Source organism: Oncorhynchus mykiss, chromosome 23 (assembly GCF_013265735.2).
Source record: "Oncorhynchus mykiss isolate Arlee chromosome 23, USDA_OmykA_1.1, whole genome shotgun sequence".
NCBI lineage: Eukaryota > Metazoa > Chordata > Actinopteri > Salmoniformes > Salmonidae > Oncorhynchus > Oncorhynchus mykiss.
Window position 1 is genome coordinate 5881022 of NC_048587.1, and position 12032 is coordinate 5893053.

At 49.2% G+C, this 12032-nt stretch overlaps 1 protein-coding gene across 6 annotated transcripts in view; it reads right to left on the reverse strand.

The window, feature by feature from the left end:
• Positions 1-12032, reverse strand: part of LOC110514830 (dedicator of cytokinesis protein 1) — a 538819-nt gene that overhangs the window by 420694 nt on the left and 106093 nt on the right. For all 6 annotated transcript variants that reach the window (XM_036960808.1, XM_036960809.1, XM_036960806.1 and 3 more), the window contains one exon: positions 4885-4982. In XM_036960808.1, the coding sequence (XP_036816703.1) occupies positions 4885-4982 (98 nt within the window). The remainder of the gene's footprint in view (positions 1-4884; positions 4983-12032) is intronic.

A 12032-nucleotide genomic window follows, 5' to 3' on the forward strand; every position in this document is an offset into this window, starting at 1 on the left:
CATTCCCATTGTCTGTCTATTCATTAATTCCCATTGTCTGTCTATTCATTCATTCCCCTAGTCAGACTCGGGTGGCATGCATATTATCCACTGCTTCTGAGGATATGACTCGCTATATTACTCGGTCCCTGGACAATAAAGTATACGAGCTCAGGGCGAGGATCACCTTCCAGAGAGACATTGGGGACTGTAACATACTCTGTTTAACGGAATCATGGCTCTCTTCTGGATGTATTGTCACCCTCCATTCAGCCAGCGGGGTTCTCCGTCCATCAAGAGGACAGGAAGAAACAACTCTCCGGGAAAAAGAAAGACGGAGGGATTTTCGATTTATGATTAACAACTCATGTTGTGATTGTGCGTACAGGAAGTCCTTTTTGTTCTCCCGATCTGGAACACCTCGCCATCAAATACCACATTACCTCCCAAGAGAATTTTCTTTGGTCATCATTACTGCCTATGGGCAAACTGGAAACTGCTTATCCTGCCAACAAATGTATTGTAGCTGGGGCCTTTAATAAAGGAAATCTTAGGAAAATTTCAAAAAAATTCTAAACACATCCTCTGTGCTACACGCGCATCACAGACTCTGGATCATTGCCACCCGCCCTCCCTTCTGCAAATCAGATCACGCCTCCATTCTGCTCCTCCCCACCTATACGCAGAGACTTGAGCAGGTAGAACCCATGGTGAGGACTGTTCAACGTTGGTCTGACCAATCAGAATCTATTCTTGATCACGCTCTAACCACTAGGCTACCTGCATGGAGGATGTTGTTACCACTGTGACGATTACGAATGATCCAAACCATTATGAGACGACAGCATTTGTGCAAAACTGAAAGTGCAAATTTAACCATGGCATGGTGACTAGGAACATGGACGTGTACAAACAGACCAGCTATGACCTCCATTAGGCTCCGTAAGGCAATCACAGAGGCTAAACGACAGTACAGGGACAAAGTGGCCTCGCAATTCAACGGCTCAGACACGAGATGTATGTGGCAGGGACTCCAGACAATCACTGATTATAAAAAGGCAAAGCCAACCACATCGCAGACACCGATGCCTCGCTTCCAGGAAAACCACATCTAGCCACCGTCACGGCACACGAGTCCCCAGAGCAGACTAGCTGGCTGGAGTGTTTTACGGACAAATCCAAGAACTCACTTCTATTATCATGAAGTGCTTTGAGAGGCTAGTTAAGGACCACATCACCTCCATTCTACCTGACAATGAGGACTCACTTCAATTGCAAAAGCTCATCATTAAGCTCAAGGCCCTGAACTCTGTCCTGTGCAACTGGGTGTTGGACTTCCTGACGGGCCGACACCAAGAGGTGAAGGTAGGCAACAATACCTCTGCCACGCTGATCCTGAATAAGGGGAGCCCCATAGGGGTGGGTGCTCAGCCCCTTCCTGTACTCTGTGTTCACCCATGAAAGGCGTAAAATCAGTCATCAAGTTTGCTGACGACAACAGTGTTAATCCTGATTACCAACACTGACAAGACATCCTACTGGGAGGAGGTGAGGGCCCTGACAGAGTGGTGCCAGGAAAATAACCACTCCCTCAACGTCAACAAAACCAAGGAGCTGATCGTAGACTACAGGGGACAGCAGAAAGAGCACGTCCCCATCCACATTGACGGGGCAGCAGCGGAGAGTGTCAAAAGCTTCAAGTTCCTGGGCGTGCACGTCACTGACGACCTGAAACGGTCCCTTCACACAGACAGCGTTGTGAAGAAGGCGCAACAGAGCCTGTGAGATGTGGAGTAGTGAGGAATGGAGGTCAGGTCAGGTCACTGATAAGAGTGGAGAGATGTGGAGTAGTGAGGTATGGAGGTCAGGTCAGGTCACTGATAAGAGTGGAGAGATGTGGAGTAGTGAGGAATGGGGGTCGAGGTCAGGTCAGGTCACTGATAAGGGTGGAGAGATGTGGAGTAGTGAGGAATGGGGGTCGAGGTCAGGTCACTGATAAGGGTGGAGATCTGTGGAGTAGCGAGGAATGGGGGTCGAAGTCAGGTCACTGATAAGGGTGGAGAGATGTGGAGTAGTGAGGAATGGAGGTCAGGTCAGGTCACTGATAAGAGTGGAGAGATGTGGAGTAGTGAGGAATGGGGGTCGAGGTCAGGTCAGTGATAAGGGTGGAGAGATGTGGAGTAGTGAGGAATGGGGGTCGAGGTCGGTGATAAGGGTGGAGAGATGTGGAGTAGTGAGGAATGGGGGTCGAGGTCAGGTCAGTGATAAGGGTGGAGAGATGTGGAGTAGTGAGGAATGGGGGTCGAGGTCAGGTCAGGTCACTGATAAGGGTGGAGAGATGTGGAGTAGTGAGGAATGGGGGCCGAGGTCAGGTCACTGATAAGGGTGGAGAGATGTGGAGTAGTGAGGAATGGGGGTTGAGGTCAGTGATAAGGGTGGAGAGATGTGTAATAGTGAGGAATGGGGGTCGAGGTCAGTGATAAGGGTGGAGAGATGTGGAGTAGTGAGGAATGGGGGTGAGGTCAGGTCAGTGATAAGGGTGGAGAGATGTGGAGTAGTGAGGAATGGGGGTGAGGTCAGGTCACTGATAAGAGTGGAGAGATGTGGAGTAGTGAGGAATGGGGGTGACGTCAGGTCAGTGATAAGGGTGGAGAGATGTGGAGTAGTGAGGAATGGGGGTCGAGGTCAGGTCAGGTCACTGATAAGGGTGGAGAGATGTGGAGTATTGAGGAATGGAGGTCAGGTCAGGTCACTGATAAGGGTGGAGAGCTGTGGAGTAGTGAGGAATGGGGGTCGAGGTCAGGTCAGGTCACTGATAAGGGTGGAGAGATGTGGAGTAGTGAGGAATGGGGGTCGAGGTCAGGTCAGGTCACTGATAAGGGTGGAGAGATGTGGAGTAGTGAGGAATGGAGGTCAGGTCAGGTCACTGATAAGGGTGGAGAGATGTGGAGTAGTGAGGAATGGGGGTCAGGTCAGGTCACTGATAAGGGTGGAGAGATGTGGAGTAGTGAGGAATGGAGGTCAGGTCAGGTCACTGATAAGAGTGGAGAGATGTGGAGTAGTGAGGAATGGAGTGAGGAATGGGGGTTGAGGTCAGGTCACTGATAAGGGTGGAGAGATGTGGATTAGTGAGGAATGGGGGTTGAGGTCAGGTCACTGATAAGAGTGGAGAGATGTGGAGTAGTGAGGAATGGGGGTGACGTCAGGTCAGTTATAAGGTTGGAGAGATGTGGAGTAGTGAGGAATGGGGGTCGAGGTCAGGTCACTGATAAGGGTGGAGAGATGTGGAGTAGTGAGGAATGGGGGTTGAGGTCAGGTCACTGATAAGAGTGGAGAGATGTGGAGTAGTGAGGAATGGGGGTGACGTCAGGTCAGTTATAAGGTTGGAGAGATGTGGAGTAGTGAGGAATGGGGGTCGAGGTCAGGTCACTGATAAGGGTGGAGAGATGTGGAGTAGTGAGGAATGGGGGTCGAGGTCAGGTCACTGATAAGAGTGGAGAGATGTGGAGTAGTGAGGAATGGAGGTCAGGTCAAGTCACTGATAAGGGTGGAGAGATGTGGAGTATTGAGGAATGGGGGCCGAGGTCAGGTCAGGTCACTGATAAGGGTGGAGAGATGTGGAGTAGTGAGGAATGGGGGTCGAGGTCAGGTCACTGATAAGGGTGGAGAGATGTGGAGTAGTGAGGAATGGGGGCCGAGGTCAGGTCACTGATAAGAGTGGAGAGATGTGGAGTAGTGAGGAATGGGGGTCGAGGTCAGGTCACTGATAAGGGTGGAGAGATGTGGAGTAGTGAGGAATGGAGGTCGAGGTCAGTGCAGGTCACTGATAAGGGTGGAGACCTGTGGAGTAGTGAGGAATAGGGGTCGAGGTCAGGTCACATTAAGGGAGAAGGAACAGTTTATTACCCAGATCAATTAACTTCCTGCCTAGCAACAAAGACGTAATGTTCAGAGAAAAGGAGGACACTTCACCTGAAGTCTATATACTGGTGCTGTTGAGAACATGTCTGTCTGTTCTGCATCCCGTTGGGTGAATAAACTTGGTTTGGTTTCATATTTGTCCGGTAGTTCTTCCTCTTGTTTATTTTATTTATTTATTTATTTTGCTCCTTTGCACCCCATTATTTTTATTTCTACTTTGCACATTCTTCCATTGCAAAACTACCATTCCAGTGTTTTACTTGCTATATTGTATTTACTTTGCCACCATTACCTTTTCTTGCCTTTTACCTCCCTTCTCACCTCATTTGCTCACATTGTATATAGACTTGTTTATACTGTATTATTGACTGTATGTTTGTTTTACTCCATGTGTAACTCTGTGTCGTTGTATGTGTTGAACTGCTTTGCTTTATCTTGGCCAGGTCGCAGTTGTAAATGAGAACTTGTTCTCAACTTGCCTACCTGGTTAAATAAAGGTGAAATAAAATAAAAAAAATAAATACAATTTAGAACCTAACAATATGGAGGATTTTTTTTTTTTTTGTTGCAGAATTCTGGATTCAAATTCTCAATTTGATGTTTGTCCCAATTTTGTGAATTCTTGGTTGGTGAGCAGAACCCCAGACCACACAACCATAAAGGGGATATGTTTCCTGAGACAGCCGTCATTAGACTGATAGCATAGTTTATTCCAAAAATGTGAATGTGAATTTACAGGGAGGAAGACTGCCAAGGTATAACAGTGAGCCTTGTCAACACTGATCAAGGGCGAGATACTAAAATGGAACCTCTATACAGGAGAATACAAACCCTTCCTCTAGAACTCAGGGTTCCAAGCTGCTTTCTTGGTCAGTTGACCTCAAATGGGCCGAACTGGTTAAATAATACAAATGTTGATTTTTTTTTTTTTTTTTTAACTCCTAATGGGTCATATTGTGTTACCTATGAACTTTGACCTCTCACCTTGACGACCTCTCCTCCCTCGACCTTCATCAGCTGTCGGAGGTTCTGCTGTAGGAGGCTGGTGTTGGAGCGCCACTTCAGCAGGCCCAACAGATCCACTATACCAGACATAAACAGAAGAGAGGACAGACAGATGTTACTACAACAGACTCAACAGACTCACTATATGAGACATAACAGACCCAACAGATCCACTATACGAGACATAACAGACCCAACAGACCCACTATACGAGACATAACAGACAGATGTTACTACAACAGACCCAACAGACCCAACAGACCCAGTTTAGGAGATATAACAGACCCAACAGACCCACTATATGAGACATAACAGACAGATGTTACTACAACAGACCCAACAGATCCACTAACCGACAGAAGAGAGGACAGACCCAACAGATCCACAATATGAGACATAACAGACAGATGTTACTACAACAGACCCACTATATGAGACATAACAGACCCAACAGACCCACTATACGAGACAACAGACAGAAGAGAGGACAGACAGATGTTACTACAACAGACCTAACAGATCCACTATACGAGACATAAACAGAAGAGAGGACAGACAGATGTTGTTTCACCTTTATTCACATGTAACTGTGATTTACAATGACAGCCTGACTTTTAGAGGAAAGATGTCAGCTCAATTCAACAACATCTGACACAAACCTTGTAGATTGGACTGAATGAGAGGAACAGGAAGACGAGTTTTCTACACTAGACGGCCTCGACACTAGAGGGCCTCGACACTAGACGGCCTCGACACTAGACGGCCTCGACACTAGAGGGCCTCGACACCAGACGGCCTCGACACCAGACGGCCTCGACACTAGAGGGCCTCGACACTAGACGGCCTCGACACTAGACGGCCTCGACACTAGACGGCCTCGACACTAGAGGGCCTCGACACTAGACGGCCTCGACACTAGACGGCCTCGACACTAGACGGCCTCGACACTAGACGGCCTCGACACTAGAGGGCCTCTACACTAGACGGCCTCGACACTAGACGGCCCCGACACTAGACGGCCTCGACACTAGACGGCCTCGACACTAGAGGGCCTCGACACTAGACGGCCTCGACACTAGATAGGTGATCAGGTGATTAGCATAACTCCCCCAGTATCTCTACACTAGATAGGTGATCAGGTGATTAGCATAACTCCCCCAGTATATCTACACTAGATAGGTGATCAGGTGATCAGCATAACTCCCCCAGTATCTCTACACTAGATAGGTGATCAGGTGATTAGCATAACTCCCCCAGTATCTCTACACTAGATAGGTGATCAGGTGATTAGCATAACTCCCCCAGTATCTCTACACTAGATAGGTGATCAGGTGATTAGCATAACTCCCCCAGTATCTCTACACTAGATAGGTGATCAGGTGATCAGCATAACTCCCCCAGTATCTCTACACTAGATAGGTGATCAGGTGATTAGCATAACTCCCCCAGTATATCTACACTAGATAGGTGATCAGGTGATTAGCATAACTCCCCCAGTATATCTACACTAGATAGGTGATCAGGTGATTAGCATAACTCCCCCAGTATATCTACACTAGATAGGTGATCAGGTGATTAGCATAACTCCCCCAGTATATCTACACTAGATAGGTGATCAGGTGATCAGCATAACTCCCCCAGTATATCTACACTAGATAGGTGATCAGGTGATTAGCATAACTCCCCCAGTATATCTACACTAGATAGGTGATCAGGTGATTAGCATAACTCCCCCAGTATATCTACACTAGATAGGTGATCAGGTGATTAGCATAACTCCCCCAGTATATCTACACTAGATAGGTGATCAGGTGATTAGCATAACTCCCCCAGTATATCTACACTAGATAGGTGATCAGGTGATCAGCATAACTCCCCCAGTATATCTACACTAGATAGGTGATCAGGTGATTAGCATAACTCCCCCAGTATATCTACACTAGATAGGTGATCAGGTGATTAGCATAACTCCCCCAGTATATCTACACTAGATAGGTGATCAGGTGATTAGCATAACTCCCCCAGTATATCTACACTAGATAGGTGATCAGGTGATTAGCATAACTCCCCCAGTATATCTACACTAGATAGGTGATCAGGTGATCAGCATAACTCCCCCAGTATATCTACACTAGATAGGTGATCAGGTGATTAGCATAACTCCCCCAGTATATCTACACTAGATAGGTGATCAGGTGATTAGCATAACTCCCCCAGTATATCTACACTAGATAGGTGATCAGGTGATTAGCATAACTCCCCCAGTATATCTACACTAGATAGGTGATCAGGTGATTAGCATAACTCCCCCAGTATATCTACACTAGATAGGTGATCAGGTGATCAGCATAACTCCCCCAGTATATCTACACTAGATAGGTGATCAGGTGATTAGCATAACTCCCCCAGTATATCTACACTAGATAGGTGATCAGGTGATTAGCATAACTCCCCCAGTATATCTACACTAGATAGGTGATCAGGTGATTAGCATAACTCCCCCAGTATATCTACACTAGATAGGTGATCAGGTGATTAGCATAACTCCCCCAGTATCTCTACACTAGATAGGTGATCAGGTGATTAGCATAACTCCCCCAGTATCTCTACACTAGATAGGTGATCAGGTGATCAGCATAACTCCCCCAGTATCTCTACACTTGATAGGTGATCAGTTGATTAGCATAACTCCCCCAGTATCTCTACACTAGATAGGTGATCAGGTGATTAGCATAACTCCCCCAGTATATCTACACTAGACAGGTGATCAGGTGATTAGCATAACTCCCCCAGTATATCTGATTAAAACATTTGTTAGCAAAATGTCCGCCAAAAAGCATTCAGAATCCCCATCACAACGAAGTGTAAAATCTCAAGAAAGATGAATTAATGTCTAAGTGGATATGATTAGGTTCATGTACCAGAGAGCAGCAGCACGGCAGACAGACAGACATGGTTCTCAGGGCTCAGACAGACATGGTTCTAAGGGCTCAGACAGACATGGTTCTCAGGGCTCAGACATGGTTCTCAGGGCTCAGACATGGTTCTCAGGGCTCAGACGGGCAGACAGACAGACAGGCAGACAGCTCGGCAGACAGGCAGACAGCTCGGCAGACAGGCAGACAGCACGGCAGACACAGACAGGCAGGCAGGCAGACAGGCAGGCAGGCAGACAGGCAGGCAGACAGACAGTCCACCTTGGAGGGATTATAAAACTGGTAGAGCTTGTTAAAACATTCATCTCTATGTAGGAAGCTGTGTTATGTTGAAGACTTGTTGGCATCACTCAGGACAATCAAATCAAATGTATTTATATAGCCCTTCATACATCAGCTGATATCTCAAAGTGCTGTACAGAAACCCAGCCTAAAACCCCAAACAGCAAGCAATGCAGGTGTAGAAGCACGGTGGCTAGGAGAAACTCCCTAGAAAGGCCAAAACCTAGGAAGAAACCTAGAGAGGAACCAGGCTATGTGGGGTGGCCAGTCCTCTTCTGGCTGTGCCGGGTGGAGATTATAAACCTAGAGAGGAACCAGGCTATGTGGGGTGGAGATTAGAAACCTAGAGAGGAACCAGGCTATGTGGGGTGGCCAGTCCTCTTCTGGCTGTGCCGGGTGGAGATTATAACAGAACATGGCCAAGATGTTCAAATGTTCAGAAATGACCAACATGGTCAAATAATAGGTCAGGGACAGGTAGCACGTCCGGTGAACAGGTCAGGATTCCATAGCCGCAGGCAGAACAGTTGTGGGTCTTGGGACCATAATAAATTCAGATAAAGATGGAGAGGAGAGATGGAGAGGAGAGATGGAGGAGAGAGTCGTTGCATAGTGTTGTATTGAATGAATGAACTCACAAAAGTTAAATAGGAAGTGAAGCGCATTCTCTGTTTTAGATGGAGGAGACACATCACATACTGAGCTGGAGGAGAAATCTATCTCGTCAGTGATGGAGACTGAGTCCACCCCACTGTTGAAAGCACTACTGTAGCCTACTCTCTCTCTCTCAAGCAGGAGAAAGCTAGAAAGGAGAAAGCTTGATCCAGTCTTGTCTGCAAACACACAGCTCAGTAGTAAATGACATCCATCACAGGTAGCCTAGTGGTTAGAGCAGGTAGCCTAGTGGTTAGAGCAGGTAGCCTAGTGGTTAGAGCAGGTAGCCTAGTGGTTAGAGCAGGTAGCCTAGTGGTTAGAGGCAGGTGGCCTAGTGGTTAGAGCAGGTGGCCTAGTGGTTAGAGCAGGTGGCCTAGTGGTTAGAGCAGGTAGCCTAGTGGTTAGAGGCAGGTGGCCTAGTGGTTAGAGCAGGTGGCCTAGTGGTTAGAGCAGATGGCCTAGTGGTTAGAGCAGGTAGCCTAGTAGTTAGAGCAGGTGGCCTAGTGGGTAGAGCAGGTGGCCTAGTGGTTAGAGCAGGTAGCCTAGTGGTTAGAGCAGGTAGCCTAGTGGTTAGAGCAGGTAGCCTAGTGGTTAGAGCAGGTAGCCTAGTGGTTAGAGCAGGTAGCCTAGTGGTTAGAACAGGTAGCCTAGTGGTTAGAGCAGGTAGCCTAATGGTTAGAGCAGGTGGCCTAGTGGTTAGAGCAGGTAGCCTAGTGGTTAGAGCAGGTAGCCTAGTGGTTAGAGCAGGTAGCCTAGTGGTTAGAGCAGGTAGCCTAGTGGTTAGAGCAGGTAGCCTAGTGGTTAGAGCATTGGGCCAGTAACCAGCAGGTAGCCTAGTGGTTAGAGCATTGGGCCAGTAACCAGCAGGTAGCCTAGTGGTTAGAGTAGGTAGCCTAGTGGTTAGAGCAGGTGGCCTAGTGGTTAGAGCAGGTAGCCTAGTGGTTAGAGCAGGTAGCCTAGTGGTTAGAGGAGGTAGCCTAGTGGTTAGAGCAGGTAGCCTAGTGGTTAGAGCATTGGGCCAGTAACCAGCAGGTAGCCTAGTGGTTAGAGCATTGGGCCAGTAACCAGCAGGTCTAGTAGCCTAACCACTCACTCAGTCTTCTGGGTATCCACCTATCAGGGTTCAGTCTTCTGGTCTTATTTAAAACAGGCCTCACCAGGAGTTACAAATCTGTACACCTGCAGCGCCAACACTCAGCAACGATCAGCAAGACAAATGACAGGAGATGAGAATAAATCATCAAGCAGCCAACGTGAGAGTGAGGTGGATGAGGAGAGGATAGGATAGGAGAGGAGAGGAGAGGAGAGGATAGGAGAGGAGAGGAGAGGAGAGGAGAGGAGAGGAGAGGAGAGGAGAGGAGAGGAGAGGAGAGGAGAGGAGAGGAGAGGAGGGGAGAGGAGAGGAGCTCCACAAGGCTCGTACCTCTGTTTATCTGACCACTACAAGTTTAGAGAGGAGGCACTGCAGACGATATCTCTCTCAGGTCATTTCATCTCCCTATTTCTCAAGCTGTCCTCCTGCCTGTGACAAAGTCCCACGACTGCAGTGCCAACCCCCTGGGAAGAGAAGAGACCACAGCCACTTCTCCTCACCAACGCCGTCGGCTCCCAGGGCTGGCGGACACATAACTCTAGCTTAATTAAAAGGAGAGTTTCATCTCAGATGGAAACGGGCTGGGGACTCTGGGATATCCGGGAAGCTGGATGGCTGTCCATAGGGAAGCACATTAAAGATATTTAAACTGAGATGAGGAAGAGGAAATCACTAGTAACACTTCGGAGGGTGTGTAACAGGGGGGAGGGGGGAGGGTGTGTAATAGGGGGGGAGGGGGGAGGGTGTGTAATAGGGGGAGGACGGAGGGTGTGTGTGTAATAGGGGGGAGGACGGAGGGTGTGTAATAGGGGGAGGACGGAGGGTGTGTAATAGGGGGGAGGACGGAAGGTGTGTAATAGGGGGGAGGACGGAGGGTGTGTAATAGGGGGGAGGACGGAGGGTGTGTAATAAGGGGGAGGACGTAGGGTGTGTAATAGGGGGGAGGACGGAGGGTGTGTAATAGGGGGAGGACGGAGGGTGTGTAATAGGGGGGTGGACGGAAGGTGTGTAATGGGGGGAGGACGGAGGGTGTGTAATAGGGGGGAGGACGGAGGGTGTGTAATAGGGGGAGGACAGAGGGTGTGTAACAGGGCGAGGGGGGAGGGTGTGTAATAGGGGGGAGGACGGAGGGTGTGTAATAGGGGGGAGGACGGAGGGTGTGTGTGTAATAGGGGGGAGGACGGAGGGTGTGTAATAGGGGGGAGGACGGAGGGTGTGTAATAGGGGGAGGACAGAGGGTGTGTAATAGGGGGGAGGACGGAGGGTGTGTAATAGGGGGGATGACGGAGGGTGTGTAATAAGGGGGAGGACGGAGGGTGTGTAATAAGGGGGAGGACGGAGGGTGTGTAATAGGGGGGAGGACGGAGGGTGTGTAATAGGGGGGAGGACGGAGGGTGTGTAATAGGGGGGAGGACGGAGGGTGTGTAATAGGGGGGAGGACGGAGGGTGTGTGTGTAATAGGGGGGAGGACGGAGGGTGTGTAATAGGGGGGAGGACGGAGGGTGTGTAATAGGGGGAGGACAGAGGGTGTGTAATAGGGGGGAGGACGGAGGGTGTGTAATAGGGGGGATGACGGAGGGTGTGTAATAAGGGGGAGGACGGAGGGTGTGTAATAAGGGGGAGGACGGAGGGTGTGTAATAGGGGGGAGGACGGAGGGTGTGTAATAGGGGGGAGGACGGAGGGTGTGTAATAGGGGGGAGGACGGAGGGTGTGTAATAGGGGGGAGGACGGAGGGTGTGTAATAGGGGGGAGGACGGAGGGTGTGTAATAGGGGGGAGGACGGAGGGTGTGTAATAGGGGGGAGGACGGAGGGTGTGTAATAGGGGGGAGGACGGAGGGTGTGTAATAGGGGGGAGGACGGAGGGTGTGTAATAGGGGGGAGGACGGAGGGTGTGTAATAGGGGGGAGGACGGAGGGTGTGTAATAGGGGGGAGGACGGAGGGTGTGTAATAAGGGGGAGGACAGAGGGTGTGTAATAGGGGGGAGGTCAGGAGAAACACAGTAGAGAGAGAAGGAAGTCAGGAGAAACACAGTAGAGAAGGAAGTCAGGAGAAACACAGTAGAGAAGGAAGTCAGGAGAAACACAGTAGAGAGAGAAGGAAGTCAGGAGAAACACAGTAGAGAGAGAAGGAAGTCAAGAGAAACACAGTAGAGAGAGAAG